Here is a 19088-nt window from a genome sequence, read left to right as displayed (position 1 = left end):
CAGGGGTCATAGTGACTGGTGCTTGGAGGTCAGCGGTTATAGCGACTGATGATAGGAAGTAGTTCAGGGGTCATAGTGACTGGTGCTTGGAGGTCAGCGGTTATAGCGACTGATGATAGGAAGTAGTTCAGGGGTCATAGTGACTGGTGCTTGGAGGTCAGCGGTTATAGCGACTGATGATAGGAAGTAGTTCAGGGGTCATAGTGACTGGTGCTTGGAGGTCAGCGGTTATAGCGACTGATGATAGGAAGTAGTTCAGGGGTCATAGTGACTGGTGCTTGGAGGTCAGCGGTTATAGCGACTGATGATAGGAAGTAGTTCAGGGGTCATAGTGACTGGTGCTTGGAGGTCAGCGGTTATAGCGACTGATGATAGGAAGTAGTTCAGGGGTCATAGTGACTGGTGCTTGGAGGTCAGCGGTTATAGCGACTGATGATAGGAAGTAGTTCAGGGGTCATAGTGACTGGTGCTTGGAGGTCAGCGGTTATAGCGACTGATGATAGGAAGTAGTTCAGGGGTCATAGTGACTGGTGCTTGGAGGTCAGCGGTTATAGCGACTGATGATAGGAAGTAGTTCAGGGGTCATAGTGACTGGTGCTTGGAGGTCAGCGGTTATAGCGACTGATGATAGGAAGTAGTTCAGGGGTCATAGTGACTGGTGCTTGGAGGTCAGCGGTTATAGCGACTGATGATAGGAAGTAGTTCAGGGGTCATAGTGACTGGTGCTTGGAGGTCAGCGGTTATAGCGACTGATGATAGGAAGTAGTTCAGGGTACATAGTGACTGGTGCTTGTAGGTCAGCGGTTATAGTGACTGATGATAGGATGTCAGGGGTCATAGTGACTGGTGCTTGGAGGTTAGCGGTTATAGCGACTGATGATAGGAAGTAGCTCAGGGGTCATAGTGACTGGTGCATGGAGGTCAGCGGTTATAGCGACTGATGATAGGAAGCAGTTCAGGGGTCATAGTGACTGGTGCTTGGAGGTCAGGGGTTATAGCGACTGATGATAGGAAGTAGTTCAGAGTTCATAGTGACTGGTGCTTGTAGGTCAGCGGTTATAGCGACTGATGATAGGAAGTAGTTCAGGGGTCATAGTGACTGGTGCTTGTAGATCAGCCGGCTTTGAATTTGACATATTCTCTGATAACTTGTCATCGGAAAAAGTAAGCCCCGACCAAGATCTACCAGATGTATGAAGCAGTCAAGCAGTACACCGAAAGCTTTCGAAGTTATGGTCGTTCAAAAAACCTTTTAAAAAACCATTATAGATCTGTGACCTTTGACATTATGATCAGGAATTTGTTCGCATACTATGTGTCCCTTGTCCTCTAATACATACTGAAATATGAACGATATATCTGTATTCGTTCTTGAGATAGAGTGTCCACAAGATCATTTGACCCCTGTGACCTTGAATGAAGGTCAAGGTCAAAATGCTGAACTCTTTGTGAAGCCGAACATACATACTATAGATGTGCCAAATATCAACCCTGTATGTGTCTTAATGAAGGAGATGAAGCGTTTTTAGTTAATTTTTGGAAATTTTGAATTTTGGCAGGAAAACAAAATTTTCAAAGTGGCATATCTTCGTCATTTTTGATGCTATGACCTTAAAACTTTGGAAATACCTCATTAGAACATGCCCTTTACGATGTGATAAAAATTGAACTTATTTTGATTTTATCATTTTTGACCTATATTTGACCCCTTAGCGAGGCTTTTAACTTGAGATATTCTCTGAAAACATGTCATGGGAAAAAGTTAGCCCCGACGAAGATCTACATGAGGTATACGGCGTTAATGCAGTACAACGAACGGTTTTGAAATTATAGACATTCGAAAAATGTTCAATAATTCTCTATTTATAGATCTGTGACCTTGACCTTTGGAGTTATGATCATGAGATCGTTGTCCTTTATCATGTACTGAAATATGAACGTAATATCTTTGTTCGTTCTTGAGATAAAGTGTTTACAAGATATGTGGAAATAATCGTAAGAAAAAAACAACAATATCAATAGGTATTTCCATCCGAAATGGAAATCCCTAATAACTCGGTGAAAATAGGGGTTTGTAAAATATCAAGATCCCTGTAAGATGCAAGTGCATGTGCGTTCACGTAATAGCGGCATACCCTGCGATAGCCTATGGTTATACATATGTACCTGACATGTGATATACCATGCATAAGTGGGCTATGGAATGATGTCCAAAGTGTACATGATTCAGAGTAATTTTGTCCCATAAAAGAACAGTAAATTGACAATTAAATATGGTAATTCAATTTATTTCCATCGTTTTTGGTGTAGTAAAGAAAATACGTGTCATTGTATAAATTCTATCCCTCTGCCAAAAGTTCCGATTTTTTTCAAGGTAGACAACTCTCATCAGGATCAAAATGTTGTAGATATTTTATGATAAATAAAATATTTGTAGGGTTGATTAGCAATGTTTCTTTTCATTATTTTATTGTTGTAATAGTTTTGAACAATGTCACACCCTCAAAAAATGTGAAAGTGTTGAAATTAACAAAAGTTCAATTTTTCAGTATTTTTTACAAAAAAAATCCCCAGTATATCGGAATGCTTAGATTTTCATAAAATCATCTCTACATAGTGACATTACCATTATGTGACACTTTCATTGAATTCTGCTGGCTAATTGCGAAAGGGTGGAGCCTCCTTAAGTCCTTGAATAGCGTTTTACAGTATGAATCCTCTTATCAGTTTTGTCAGGTTAAGCAAACTGTCGTCATCATCTTTAACCATCAAGTGCTACATTTTCACCGTTGGTGACAAAGCATGTCCGATTTTACTTTCTGTTCCAAAGGAAGACATTGAAATAAACATACATGTATTATGATCACTCTCATGGACTGTATACACTGTAAAGTCCATTTCACTGAGTAGGTATTTATTGTTTGGTATTATATAATGTGTGTATATATGGGAACAGATAGATATCCTTTTAATATGAAGTATATATATGTATGTACCCAGGTAAATAGGGATTTATTTCACAGATTGAAAAATTATGAAAAAAAAAGAGTACAAAATTGTTATATGATTCCCCCCTGAAGTTTCATGATGAACTATTCCAACCTTTGAATTGGAAGAGTTCAGATGTGTCTTCAGTGGTGAATGTGTTAAGGGATATGCAAATACAAGCAATCTATAATTATTATAATAGCTTCCACTTGATGTTTTTTTACTTTCTCCATATGTTGCCAAATATTTTGATAATATCAAAAATTCTGTTTGTGAAATGATGGCACTGTACAGAGATTTTGATATAGGTAAGTTTGTATGTCATAAAATGACACAAATTTTCAAGGAATAAGTAAAGACAATTCTTTCACAAATATTTTCACAAACTTGCTTCTTTAACACCTTACTACTGTAACATTTTACTGGTCATTTGTTAATGTTGGTGTGATTTTTCAGGACAAATTTATTAAGGAAGGTTATCATTGTGTATTGAAATCAGTGTACATAAACTCATTCACCCCTACATATTTAAACTGGTCTTGCCCAGTCTTTGATTTGGTTAAGTTCAAGTGTGGATTTAGGGGTAGATGGGTTAAGTTGGATAAGCAGGAGAGGGAAGATAAAGAACCATTGGAGGAGAAATCAGTAAATTTACCAAGAATACAATTCATAGAGATCGAGGGAGAAAACTAAGATACAAATTTAATCAATGGAAATGCATCAGGTGTATAAGGGGAGGTAACCAATGTCAATGTAGTACGGAGAAAATACTTACATAGAAATGAGGTGAGGGTATACAAGTATGTTTTAAATTTGTGAAGTGAACAGGGGAGGTAATTGATATATGAAGGTATAATCATTGAGGTGATCAATGTTTAAAGATATCATGGGATAATTAAGATTTATGTAGAGCTGGGAAAATAATCATTTTTTTATCATATAGAGATTAAGGGATTTATTAAGTCATATAGAGATTGATGGAGTTTATCAAGTTCTACAGAGATCAAGAGAAAAAACCCTGATTGGAAACGTCAGGGAAGTGATCTTTTTTATAAAGAAAAAGGGGAGGCAATCACATTTAGATAAGGCACAAGAATCACCTATTAAGACTTTAAATTTCCATAAGGAAAACATTCATTTCATGTATGTAGAGATCAGGGGAGATAATCAGTTGACAAAGAGATCTGGGGAGGTAATCAGTGGACATAGAGATCAGGGGAGATAATCAGTGGACATAGAGATCTGGGGAGGTAATCAGTTGACATAGAGATCAGGGGAGGTAATCAGTGGACAAAGAGATCTGGGGAGGTAATCAATTGACATAAATATCAGGGGAGGTTATCACTGTATGTAAAGATCAGGGGAGATAATCAGTAGACAAAGATCAGGGGAGATAATAAGTGGACATAGATATCAGGGGAGATAATAAGTGGACATAGATAGCAGGGGAGGTAATCAGTGGACATAGAGATCAGGGGAGATGCTCATTCGACATAAAGATCAGGGGAGATAATCACAGTATATATAGAAATCAGAGGAGGTAATCAATTTTTATATGGATCAGGGGAGGTAATTAATGTATGAAGAGATGATCGGAGACAATAAGTGAACATGAAGGCTAGAATGTTACATGTATATTTAATGTAGGTCAAGATGACTGGGGAGGTATTCGCTGGACATCAAGGGATCAAGGGAGGTAATCATTTATAAGATAGAGATCAGGAAAGGTAATCCAGATTTTTTTTTTTTTTTAAAACAGAGATAAGAAAAGGTTATGAAACGCAATATTATATATCAGTCCTGCAGACATGGGCCGTTACCAGGGACTTACTGGCTGATTTAAATATCTAAACACTGTCTGCAAAACTCAAGCTGTGTAAGGGATAGATTATACAAAGGATGATCCCTTGATTTAAGGGAAAAAAAGAAACCAGTGTATCTGCCCCGTTAAGCTGGTTCTCACCTTTGTTATGATAATTAGTTTACCTGCGGTGATTTACAAAACAGCCTGCAGCATGCATGTAGAGTAGCTTCGAATTTGTCGCCATATGTCAAAGTATTTACAGCTTACAATATAGTAGAAATTATCTTGAAAAACATTGCTTCATGCAATTTCTAGCTTATCTCTATGGTAAATATATAAATTTGCATTAATCTCTATGGTAAATATGTAAATTTGTATTGCCTTTTTTGTGAAATTTCAGATTTTTGTTAATTTCCTGTAGCATTTGGCCCTAGCACTACTGTGTATATATATATAAGTATGTATTCATTAAAAAGGTCCTTCAGAAATACATGTAAAATGTATTATTACTTTCATCGACTGAAATCATGTAATTATATATATAAATCGTTAGACCAGGAATTTCTGAAGCGATTTATTCCAGCGGGATATTAATATGGAACATTTTATTTTTTTTAAGTTTAATTTATTTTTTGTACTAATACTGTGATAACTGGTTTTTTCTCTAAAGCTGACACTACTTTAAAAAGCTTCGGGGCTGTTTATGATAAACAGCATAACTTTTCTGTATACTTTACGGTACATGTTAAGGAGATTGATATCTTTAGATATAGCATCCATATTATGGCTGTCAGAATTTTATGTGTATTTTTATTTATTTTTTACCATTTTTTCCTTTGTTAAATTTTATGTCACTGTCTATAGGAAGAAATATTATTTTTTATGTCTGTTAAGACATTCACAACCACATATTATTGTAAAGATTTGAAATGGTTTATTTCTGTGTAAAATTGATAATCCTGTCATTTATGTAAAATTACATAATTTATTACCTGACAATCCATCAGTTTTTAAGCTTTTTTAGTTATTTGGAGTTAAACACATACATTTCTGATGTAAATAAATTAGAAATTAATTATATATCTAAAACAATTGTTTAATTATTACATGTATAAATCAACAGAGCCCATATTTTCTCTACAACTTCTGTGTTTGCCATCCTGAAACTTTGTAGCTTCGATGTTCTTGTATAACTGATGGGTCGTAATACGGAAGGCGATGGAAGAACTATACTATATGTACGTAGGTTCCTAAAATAATTATGACATAAGTAATTATAAACAGGTTTCTTTTCCTGTAGTTGTGTATAAAATTTGCATTGTAAGGCAGCGGTATTTACATGTATGTCTAGCCTTGTGTTATTTGAGTAGTGAAGAGAGCATACAAAATGGGTCTTTGTGTATGTTATAAAGTATTTAGGTATTAGTTACCTTCGTGGTATTAGCAATTTGTGTCGTATTATAAAGGAAAGCATCAAGTTACAAATACCACTCCAATGGACTGCCACTATTTATGGGCGGATTAGTCGAGTAGTTAACACTCCAGCCTTCCACGCAGGCGGCCAGGGTTCGATCCCCGAAATCGTTGTACGCATGGAATATTCAGAGAAAGTGTTTTTTCTCCTGCCCACACAACTCCAACAACCCAGGTGGAGTATAAAAAGGTTTGGGGTAGGTGTTGCGGTATCTGTGCTGTTGCATTCAAGTGAGGTGGCACTATAAATGATACCGTTAGAATCACAGTCCCACTACAAACAGAACACAATACATCTCCAGCACACACATAGGCATACATATGGTTGCTAGGTTAATGCCATTATAAATATATGGTTGCTAGGGAAATGTCATATGTATAAATGGTTGCTAGAGAATTGTCATTATATGTATATGGTTGCTAGGGAAATGTCATTATACATATATGGTTGCTAGAGAAATGACATTATAAATATATGGTTGCTAGGGAAATGTCAGTATACATATATGGTTGCTAGAGAAATGACATTATATATTATATTGTTGCTAGGGAAATGTCAGTATACATATATGGTTGCTAGAGAAATGACATTATAAGAAATGACATTATATATTATATTGTTGCTAGGAAAATGTCATTATATTAATAAATGGTTGCTAGAGAATTGTCATTATATGTAATTGTTGCTAGGGAAATTTCATTATATTTATATAGGGTTGCTATGGAAACATCATTATATTTATATGATTTCTAGGAAAATATGGTCATTTAATGACAAATAAGTTCAAGGTCAGTGTCTAAACGTAACAGAATTACATAACAAATTGACCCCAGTCCCAGTATTGTTACAAGTTACATATGCAACAAAATACTAAATGTATCTATTGCCTTTTGAGAGAAACAGTATTCAAATTAAGAGAGAATGTTTTTAATTACAGGCGTTGGAGACGCAAGTTTTATTGGACTTTGATCCTCCGTCAAAACCTGATGTCGTGAGCATGACCCAGACTGCGAGTCATCCTATCAACATTCCCAAACTTCCTGCGCTCGTCGACAGTACGTATTTTTATTTATTTATTTTTGCTTGGTCTTTGATGAATTAATCAATTAAACTTACAACACACATATTTTCATCCATTGAAAAAAAGTGTGTAAAATATATGAAACTCTTTTTTTAAACTTTTAATATTGCTAAAGTACATTGTTGATAAAAGTTAATAAAAAAGGGGAAAACCCCGAAAAATACTGGTAATTATTACATGATGGACAGTTAATTAAGTAATGTTTTATTTCTTTTAAAGTTACTGTTTAAATGAGTTATTTCAAATTTCATTATACAAGCAATTATTTTTTACCACAAACAATTTGGTTTACAGAAAAAAAAACTGAAATTGCAGTTTATTTATATGTGACTGAAACTCAGATGATTCAGTTATAAATATAGTATCACATGGCTAGGAAATTTAATTTCTATATTGTATATGTGGACATTTTTGTAGTCAAATATTCGTATTTCAGTGGTAAAATTAATGTTTGCCCAGTGTTACCTTCACCCTTCACGTGTAGTAACTATATTTTGTATGCTGTTAACTGAATAAATGGGCTCTCATGATAAATTCGCCCTCATTTGCAGTGGAGGCGAAAAAGGTGAAAGCTAAATTGCGGCAAAAATGTTTGAATTTGCCAAAAAGTACTAGTGGAGAAAAAAACTTCTGTTTGTTTCATTATGTTTCAGTTAGGTCAATTAAATTAAACCTCTTCAACAGGAAGTGGCTGATTATTATGATTATCTAACTGGAGTAAATTATTGACAAGTTGTTTCTGACACATTTACTTTCACAGTTTACCGATTAACTATAAGTTTTAACTGGGATTAATCTAGACTTGATTCACTACCGTTTATGGGTAGTTTTTCCTACAGTAGAAAATTCCCCTGTTCTTTGAAATTCCCCCAATGTGCTTCAAAATTCCCCTTTTTCAAAATAGCGATATTTCTTCAAATTATTTCCGCTACATGTTTTCTTACAGTTCAACAGTTAAATTGCATAATGCTGCATCTATACTTTTTTTTTCACATAATCTAAACAAACATTCTAAATATTTAAATTGAAATATACTGCACACATGTATGTCAGACAAAACATTTATCTTTTACCTACATGACACTAGCTAGAGCCTTGTATCAAAATTTTGATTTCCCTCAAAGCTGAAAAAGGGTAGATTCCCCTAACACCTAGATTGATCCCTGTTTAATGTAAATTACTGTCTGTACGTTCAAATACACATGGAATATTTATCAACATATAATATCGATTTGAATATTTTTTTGCCTTTAGGAAGACATATCTTTAAAAGATCAGTTTGTAAGAACGTATTAAAATCTTATTTTCTTTTTAGCCTTTAGCCTGTATCTGATTTTATTCTGAGATAAAAATCTGATTTTTTGTCTGTCTTTCATTTCTTCACTTTTTTAAAAATCTTATGAATTATTTATAATTTCTTCCTACAGTGAAACCTCATTATAATGCTACTCTAGTCAAAGAGAATTTTGACATTGGGGAATGGGGGGTGGGGATGGGGGTGGGAATGGGGGGATTGGGTTGACAATACTGGATATTGGTAAAGAGTCAATTTTTCATTCTGTAGATATTTTCACAAATTTTATGTGTATTAAATTCATTCCGAATTATAAAAAATGAATTCAGTAGCAATGCTTACATGGACATTTCCTCACAACAAATAATTTTATTCATTAGCTTGATGAGCCGAAAAATGTACAAACTCAGGTCACACCACAAAAAAGCTTGAAGAGACAAAATTCAAAAAATATTTCGTGCTTCAAATAGTGCGAAAAGTCGAAATTAAAATGTGGTTTTTTTGCGCTAAAAATTGTTTAAAGTGTCAAAATGTAAAGATATTTTGCAATGTAAATAGCTTGAAGAGCTTAAATATAAAGAAAATTCTCCCCATAAAAAGTTTAGCGAGCTGACAAGAAAAAATATTTCACATCTCCAATAGCTTGAAGAATCAAAATATGAAAGTGTTTACACCACAAACAGTGCTTGAACATTCGCAGAGTGAGAAAACAAAATCATTTGACAGAAATCCATTTTAAAGTATAGTATGGGTAAGAAAATTGTTAGAGAGGGAAATATGACATCAAAAATCAGGGGATACAATGGAAAAAGATTGGGTATTGAGCATTCTGATGAGGTTTAATTGTGTTTTGATATTTGCCCAGCAATTCAGTTAAAGACGTTACCATACATTTGCTATAGAAGTGTCACTATAGAAGTGTTTGTAGGATGTACGAAGGGTTTATAGCACAGTCAAACTTCAATAATTCAAACTTTGTGGGACCTTCGGGAAAATTCCCAAACATTGAGACTTCGTCTCACGAATATGAACTTTGAACATCTTTGAGATACCATATTATTTCACAAGACCGAATACGATTGTTAATTAAGTGACAGAACTTTGAACATCTTTGAGGTACCATATATACTGCATTAGACCGAATACGATTGTTAAGTGACAGAACACAGGCCAATAAACATAATTTGAAATCTAAAAATATTGGATTTAAATTGATTAGAAAAATGTTTTCAAATGTATTTATCAACTGTAGTTTGCATGTTTAGGTGTTAAAATGATTGCGGGACATTTCAGTGTTAGATCGTATTGTCAATTTTTTCGCTTCAACTTAATTTATTATTTTGTAATTTTCAATGTTTTTATAACAACCAGTCATTGATTATACTGCAAAGCGCTTTAAATTTGCGGGGCCAATATTTCGCGGTTTCATATACAGTACAAATTTGCGGGAGTTAAATTTCGCTGTTCACCCGAATCCCATGCGTCGTGGAAAGTACTTTGAGCATCACCATTGAAGGGTTAAACCTGGAAATACAGGTAAATCGCATTTGAAAAGACTGATCTCGAGTGTCACGTCATCCGCCAGTGACTTCATTCGAAAGAAAATCAATATCGATAATTTTTTTGACTTGTAAAAGTTTGATACAGGAATAGAATATCAGTAATGTTATATTTATAAGGGGAAAACTCCAGGCTTTGTCGTAAGTTTGCCACGTCAAGAGACTCAAATCTGTGAAGTTTGATTGATGGAAGTTTGACTGTACGTTTTTGTCCACTACATATTTTTAAGACATTTCTCATTTGTGCTTTTGCCTATTTACATTTGACATGCATCACATTTATATTGTCTTTTATAAAAAAATATTTTCAACTTCAGCCTTTGGTTTCATAAGTTTCACTAATCATATATATCATTCAAAATTTTAGCAATTATAAGCTTATATTAAAAATCCATCTGCGTCAAAACATTTATTAAAATTTATTAATTTTCTATTGATGATTTATACATACAAAATTAACATCTAAAAATTAACATCTAAAATTGAATCTGAATATTCAAAACCTAATTTTTCATGCTTCAGTATTTTAATATTAACTTTAACATTTTAACCTATAACAATATCTACAAATTTTAAAACACATTAAATTTTAAATCTAACATGTTCAATTTAGCTTTCTAATGTTTGTTTTTTTAATGATAACTTTACCAAACTTAATTAGGTATTGATATTTACATTGCTTTAATTTACAAAAAAAGAAATTAAAGCAATATTTGATGTGAATAGATTTTCACTCTGTTTGTCTGTCTGTCCTTTCGTCCTCCAGCTGTCGGTCCGTAATCTATACTATTTCACCTGGAGTAAACCAGATTTGGTGCACAAGGACATCTTGGGATGGTGAAGTGCAGAATGCAAGAAGAAAGTCACTACGACCTCACTGTGACCTATGCTTCGACCTTTGACCCTTACTTTTGAAAACATTTGTCCGGGGCATATCTTCTATACTATTTCACCTGGAGTAACCAGAGTAACTTTTTAAACCCATATTGCAAATTTCTTCTGTTGGCAACAAAACAATTTTTTCCATTACAGAGATGCCTTTTAATGTTGTATTATGTATCAGGATACTTTCCTAACAGTAGGTACACCCTGACATAAGTGTTAATTATAGCAATCATTATATACAAACTTTATTAATTTAACAACAATTATGGAACAAGTTTTTACAACTTATACCAATCACTTTTGTTGACCCGGATTTCAGCGCGCGGGGGGGGGGTCTTACTGTGGGAGGAAATCGGAACACCCGGAGAAAATCCAGGTGGTCGGGCAGGGGACCCCATACCTTTTCACGTCCGGTATGGGAATCGAACCCCGGCCGCCTTGGTGCGCTATCCACTGCGCCACCCGATCACCCTAGTCGAGATAGAAATCATAAGCCGTGGTGGACTATGGATTGCCTTGCAATGCTTTACCTTGTTCAAATTAACCTGTGTAATCAGACAACCTCTGCTTATATTCCCTAAAACACAGACTATATAGTGGGGCTGGATGGTACGACAACCAAATACATGGAGACTGGATTGTAGATTAGTCCCTGTCTCTAAAATATTTTATCATTCAGAAAAAAATAAGACTCAAATAGTTTTGATTACTCAGAAGTATGACTCCTCAGTTTCAAACTAGGGGGAGATAATTGAGTAGAAAAATGCAGCCGGAAAATTCCTTACAAAAACTGAATCTACTTTGTTGGGTCCTGAGATCTGACAGTACGCAGGCCTCAGACCACAATTAATTCTACTATATGTTACTACCAAAGGAAAAATGAAATGAATTTTTTTTAAACTTTGTGCAAGGTCTGGTTCCTATTTCATATTGTAGGTCTATTCAAACTGAACATACAGTGAGTTGAAAAGTACCTCATGACCGGCATTTGAAAAAGATAATTTCATTTGAATGTTACTACCCTGCATGTATAGGGGAAAATACCAAAAATCACAAAATATCACTGCGCAAGCCTCACCACTCATTGTGTCCTGCTGCCAATACAAACTTGGAAACTGTGTCTAATAAAATTCAATCAATAGAATAGATATTGTTGAACAATTCTATGTGAAAAAAATGTACATATCTGTCATAGATCAGACAGGAACAATGATTTAGTAACCCACCTGAAATGTCCTTATGCACTACATTTGTGTACAACGACCCGGACGTGTAATTGCCGTCTGAGGCCGTATGATCAGAAATATACAGGATAAATATTAGTGAAGAATTATCTCCCTTGTGCACACTTTTATTGGGTGTTGATGTAAATATATTACACATCCACGTAAGTGCTTTATCTACAGAGATTGCTGTATATATAGTCACGTAGTGTATAGAGTCATAAACACAGATACATAGGTCCGATAATAATAATTCAAATGTTTCCTGCTATTCTATCTGCCTGACCCTCAGAACTCAAGTACACAAACCATATTTGATCTGTTGACTGCCCAACTGTCTGAACAATAAGTCTGATTGGCTACCAAACAGAAATTTCTGAATTAATTAAGGTACGTGTTAAATGTTCCGTAGATATATCTCATGTAATCCTGTTTAAGAGCGACTTATGACCAAAGGGACCAATTACAGAATCTATAAACAGCACTAATAGTAGTAGAAAAATATCTGTACGCTAAATCTCCATCCAGGACTAGCAAATGTTTATTGTAAATTTCAAATTTGAAATTTTTAAATTTCCGATTGAATGTGGTAGACGGAATAACATTTTAAGAGAAGATAGAAAATGTATTCTTTGCGACCTGAATGAAATTGAAGATGAGTACCATTATTTGTTTAATTGTAATGATCACCAAATACTGCAAAACAGAAGAAAGTTTATGTCTAGATATTATTATTTTGAAAGCCCTAGTACTTTCAAGTTCAATACATTATTTAATTATGTCAATAATGAAGAATTAATTTCACTTGTAAAATTCCTTAAGCACATAATTGCGCGAATTAACACTGTCCATTAATTAACACCATGATTTGTTTGTAAATTTTATATAGATGTATATGTAAATTCTCTACACTGTAATTATAACCAGTTTGCGAGAATAAAACTTGTCGTTATCATTGATCTTTTAACTCTAAGTCATAAAATCTCCGTTTGGTTGCATCCGCTTTTATGCAAAAGGGAGAATACTCCAGGTCAAAGAAACCTGGAGTGGAACTCTTCTCTGTGGTTATAAGTTATGTAATGGTACCATCTACCTTAACTATTAATTAGAATTTGTGTCACCTTATTGTGCATTACACTTCCAATTTCTGTGAGAGCTTGTATTTTTTATAAGGCTGATTAAGGTTTAATTATTAAAACTTTCATGCCTATTACATGTTATCATTGCATGTATTCTTGTTAACATTTTTTCTTTAAACAGGTAATGTATAGTACAGTAAATTATGTATGCTGATGTCTTTTAAAAACATGATTATTAATGCAGATTAGCTACAGTCTTTGATGAGGAAAATAACACAATGCTAATCAATACAGCATGTACTGCAGAGACTGTATTTTCATGCATTCTCTGTAATGCCAGACTTATTTCAGAAACTGCCTTATTTTCAAGGCAGTACTGTTTTCTTTTTTATGTTATTTAGACAGTGACTCATCAATAACTTATTTTTTTGCGCATAGAAAACCATATTTTAATTTTCAGTAAGGAATTTGCGAGCCTATTTTGGTAGCTGGCTTATTTTTGAAGGCAGTCTTATTTTTGAAGCCATTCAAATAGTGACCTATCAATGGCTTATTTTCAAATCTTCAACAAGATACGTTTTCTTTAAATGTCTTTTTTCTTCTTTTTATCAAATTGATACAATAAAAAATAATGTAATTTGATGGATACCAGTAAAATTTCTTTTAGCAGAAAAGGTAAATGTGGCTAATAACTGGAACCCAATGCATATTTTCCAAACCAGCCTTTTTAAAAATATAAAAATGGCTTATTTTCATGATTATTTTGATTGTTAAGATTTTAAGGCTTACTTTCATGTCCGGCTTATTTTCAAATCAGGCTTTTTATCAAGATTTTTGAATGTATTGATATTTCAATTACAGCTCTCAAACAGCCGGTACCTGAGAAAGAGATCTTCCCAAAGTACATTCTGGACTTTGAGGCAAAAATGAAGAGTTACCACAAAATGCAACTGAATCAACAACTGGTGAATACTTTACACTATCTGCATTTCATTGATATATATCAAAGTCAATACTTGCCAACTCTCCCTATTTTGGAGGGAGACTTCCTATTTTTTACCCCAAAATTGAGCATTTTTAACCAGTTCATTTGCTAAACTATTTCTATATTCTGAGATCTGATGATTTAATCTGAAAGAACAACTCAAAAGATGCCATTCACAAGTGTGTATATATATATAATTTCCCCTCTGGTGTACATATACATACTTTTAATTTATACTCTTAATTCTGAGCACGTGCAATCTCCCCCATTGAAATTTTTAAAAAAGTTGGCAAGTATGAAAATCGGCCATGTAAACACCCTGTTTAGGACCATGAATGATAAATTAAATATGTTGAGTATGATCCCATGATTACATATCTATGTTTTATGATTCTGGCATTTTATGGGGTAGGGCGGGGTCCGACGGAGGGACAAAGAGGTTAAATATCATGTTAGTCCCATTTTCTACCATCACATTGTGATATATAGTCCCATGTCCATCCTGTTGTATTTTCTGCCGTCACATTGTGATTAGGTAATTGTCATGACTCAACTTACTTCATTTCTTACCTCTACCAAATTCTCAGGTCCCAGTGACAATTACATGTTTAAATGGAATTTTCATTGGAAATTATTTGTTGTTTACGCAGGGTGGTGGTCTGAAGGGAAGGCTTGGCGTCGGTGGAGCAGGTCGTACGAGTCTACAGAACATCGGCCTACAGCTGGGACAACACGCCCTAAAGTCGCCGCCTAAGGCCCTCAACAAGTCCCTGAAGGTCGGCATGAGGAAACCAGGATCGCGTAGAACGTCAGTTTCAATCTCAGAAATGTCCTAGTGGCCTCAAATGTTTGTCTGTGACATTTACTGATTTGTCAGCGGGACAGTAATATTGTCAGATTTTCTGTCAAAAGTATGTAGAACGATGAGTGAAGTGACATTTAAGTCTGTGGAAATGTTCAAGGATGATGGGCGAATCGTGACGTGCCTCTTCTTCACAAATTACTAGCAAGACCGCTGAAATGATGAGTTCCATTCGCCAATGAAAGATAAAAAAAAATGTTGGCGGAAAGTGTTTGAATTTTCCTCTCAAATGTGAGCTGGCACAAGGATCAGGGTTAAAGTCACTTTCAAATTGTCTGTCAAAGGTGCAAGAAAGACAGCTGTAAGGAAATTCAGATCTGGTGTCCATAGCCTGCAGATTGTTAAAGGTGCAGAAAAAATGGCTAAAATGACATTCAAATTTGGCTTCCAAACAATAGATACAAGGTTTATGACTTCAAAATCATCCTTAGCACTGTTACCCGATTTCATAAAAGTCACAAGATTTATGAAAAGATAACTCAAAAACTCATAACAGTACTTTTCAATGTGTGAGATAACTTTGACATGTATAATGTGTGTGAGATTTAGTCATTCTTTATTCTAGATATATACTTGTCCATCGATATTTTATTTGTAAACGATACGTTTGAAGGAATTCCAGGATTTCGTGCAAAACATTCATTGCTTGTTTGTTTACACATAGAATATATTTTTCTGCACTTCTAGCAACCAAATGAAATTTCAGATTTCCTCTCACCATTAGGGAGTAAGGCATCTATTATTCTTGGTGTAATGAGAATGATTATGAAATTAACTTTGTTTTTCAATTGATCTGCAAGTAAATGAAAACAAAACCCAAAAAATAGTTTATTTAGAAAATATTTTAAAAATGTAAATTGTCCTGATACCAGAAATCTAACAAGGATTTGGGCAACAACATGAAACTATTTCAATTTTTCTGACATACTCATTGGTTGAATCACAATCACATGGAGGTCGGTAATTTGTGAAATTGACTTGGTGTTACTATTTTTAGAAACATCAATTTTATATTCTTAATGATTTCACTTCTACTGTAACGTCACAGTGCTCTCTGCCAAATGCAGAACTTTTTTCCTGAGGAATGGTTTAGGCTCTGTCTTGTTTATAGAGAGATTAAAGATAATTTGTATCTAATGAAACAATTAAGGACTTTTAATTTTGTGAATATGTGGATATAGGAACCTTCAAAGTGATACTGGTCTCGACTTTGCCTTGGTCAACATTCCTTTTGCGGGGTCATACATTCACCTCAACAAAAGTATGCAATTGATTATTATTCTGTAAAGTCAGTAGCCTTTTGTGGAAAACAAAAGATTTTTTTTAATACAATTTTTACATTGTCCGTCCAGCATTGATCTCCGGTATTTTTAGCAATCTGTGATACCCTTTTTTATTATTTATGTAACTAGAGGTCCGCATATCATTGATATACAGGGTCCTAGACGTCCACATATCATTGATATACAGGGTCCTCATCAAGTCATTGTACACATATTAGTTTTCATGTTTGTCCTGCACTTCATTTGTGAACTTTGTAAAATTTCAGATCAACCGTAAACCCCCTCATCTCTATTTTTATCAAAATCATCCCCACAAAATATTTGTTGCCTGATGTCCCCCTTTAGTGGCTACAAGAAGAAAGTTTTAAGGGTAATTTGACTAAAATGTTTTTGTATATCTTTATATATAATACATGTGAAAAATGGAGGCAAAAATTTAATAGGCTCAAAAAGTGATTTCAATGTTATTCAATTTTTTTATTACTTACTGTCAAACCTGCTTAAAGAACCTCCTGTATGAAGGAACACTTTTGAAACTCCACTTCTCTGTTATTTCATGTTAACAGAACCTGAATTATGATACTTACTGCATGTACGAGCTAAGATGAGATAATTTACCAAAGGATTATATAATTTGTTCTTTTCAATTTAACTGGCCCTTATACCGGTACTGTAAGAAAATCAAGTAATTTAATGATTTTTTTTCAGTCTGTCCAACCAAATATTTACTAATTCACCCCTGAAGACACATTTGAACTCTTCTAATTCAAAGGTTGTAACAGTACATTATGACATTTCAGGGGTGAAGAGTTAAAATGAAATAAAATAATTATTGAGTGATACAGGCCTTATGTGCACCTTGATTTTATAATTCTGTGATAAAGAGAATCTGTATGCGATAATATCTTGTGAGTAACTTTACCATGTTTCGCCATAATTTATGTATAGTATGATGTAATAGCTACTATTAAGCAATGAATATTTTTCGTATTAATTGTTGTAAGTTTTATGAATCCTCTGTAATAATTATTTATTATAAATATGTGTGATAAAGTTCATTGTATGAATATTTTTGTAAAAATAATATTTAAACGCACCATACTGCTGATATTACAAATGTTGTGAATAAAGAAAATGACACCCTTTCATTTATTTTTCCTTTTGTATTCAAATTTTAATATCAGTTGGTCCGAAACAAAAATGTGGACAGACAATGGTCACAGTGATAACTACAGGTCACCCGCATCTCTGATGCGGGGCCTTTATAGTCAGAGCGTTACAGGCCCTTTTGGACCCTAGCTTGTGTTACTAAATATATATATCTACTGTTTCAATGAAAAAACCCAAATTGAATCTTCGTTAGGCCAAAAAAAAATATGTGTGTTTCAGGTATCCTGACCTACCCTAGATTTTCCAGCCGACCCTAGATATGTTATCACCTACTTGTATCTAAGATTAATTTCTTAGCCAGGCAAAGTTCCTAGGCACTCAGGAAAATGTACTTTCTTCCTATTCTGGGAGTCTGACCTTATTCTTGACAAATTAATAGCCATTGTAATGTGTGGAAAAGCATTTTAAAATTTGAAATAAAGCATAATTAACATAATTAAGAAAAATAAAAAGTTTGGAGCTGGTGTAATGTGTGGAAATGCATTGTAAATCTTGATATAAGCATAATAGTTATCGATGAAAATAGAAAATTAAAATAAATTACCAACCCTATTTTAATCAGGCATGTTACCTGAAACACAAATATTTTTTTTTATTTTGTTGGCCTTATTATGAAATCAACAAAAATACAAAACAATGCGCTTTCAGTCTAAAATTTATTGACCTTTTTTTTCAACAAAATAAGTTCATTTTTTGTCCATAGCAGTATTTTAATTTCCAATAGGACTAGAAAACAAGAGGCCCATGGGCCTAAACGGTCACCTGAGTCTACAGTATTTATTTTTGTTGTTGAAATATGTACCAATTTGAGTAAAAAATAGTATAATGTTAACTTAACTTTGTCAGGACCATGAGCTGATCATTCCTAGACCAATTTTAAGTGAGATCGGCCTATTAGAACTTAGTAGCAAAATAGCGGCNGGTGAAAGTATTTACATACCGTAATTGTATATCTAGAAAATAAGGGGAGGAAACTCTAATAGATGCTAATTGAAAAACAGTTGATGCACCAAATTAGAAACTAATATCGAAAGATTTGAAATCCTGAGCAAAAAAATATTTGTGTAATACTTGAGATAAATCAACAAATACTATCTTGTAAATATTGATATATATATAAAGTAAGTTTGATCATTTTCGACCCAACAAAGAAATAATAATAAATATGAGTAATTTAAGACAACTGTAAAAACAACATTAAACATCTGAACACATGTACGTTTTTATCACAGAATTTGGATTTTAAAACAATCATAGAATACTATCGGTGTACATTATAAAAACAGCATCTGAATATTATCAATACATGTATACGTATATGTATATAAGTTTCACATTTTTATCACAGAGTAAATTTAAAAAAAAAAAAAAAAAAAAAAAAAAAAAAGATGATTACTAATT

At 33.7% G+C, this 19088-nt stretch overlaps 2 protein-coding genes across 7 annotated transcripts in view; one reads left to right on the top strand and one right to left on the bottom strand.

Moving 5' to 3' along the window:
- Positions 1-14240, bottom strand: part of LOC110462599 (beta-1,3-galactosyltransferase 1-like) — a 33583-nt gene extending 19343 nt beyond the window's left edge. Inside the window, exon 1 of the mRNA XM_021516620.1 lies at positions 12312-14240. The gene's annotated coding sequence lies outside the window, so the exon portion shown is untranslated. The remainder of the gene's footprint in view (positions 1-12311) is intronic.
- LOC110462598 (WD repeat-containing protein 49-like) overlaps positions 1-17656 on the top strand; it is a 95276-nt gene extending 77620 nt beyond the window's left edge. For 4 of the 6 annotated variants that reach the window (XM_021516611.1, XM_021516613.1, XM_021516610.1 and 1 more), the window contains 4 exons: positions 7204-7321; positions 8602-8628; positions 14249-14352; positions 15023-17656. In XM_021516611.1, the coding sequence (XP_021372286.1) occupies positions 7204-7321; positions 8602-8628; positions 14249-14352; positions 15023-15208 (435 nt within the window). In that variant the 3' untranslated portion in view covers positions 15209-17656. The remainder of the gene's footprint in view (positions 1-7203; positions 7322-8601; positions 8629-14248; positions 14353-15022) is intronic. The other 2 variants (XM_021516614.1, XM_021516612.1) reach the window with 1 other exon arrangement.
- Positions 17657-19088: the final 1432 nt, after the last annotated feature.

This window comes from Mizuhopecten yessoensis, unplaced genomic scaffold, assembly GCF_002113885.1.
Source record: "Mizuhopecten yessoensis strain PY_sf001 unplaced genomic scaffold, ASM211388v2 scaffold10811, whole genome shotgun sequence".
NCBI classification, from domain to species: domain Eukaryota; kingdom Metazoa; phylum Mollusca; class Bivalvia; order Pectinida; family Pectinidae; genus Mizuhopecten; species Mizuhopecten yessoensis.
This window is presented reverse-complemented; position numbering and strand designations above follow the sequence as displayed.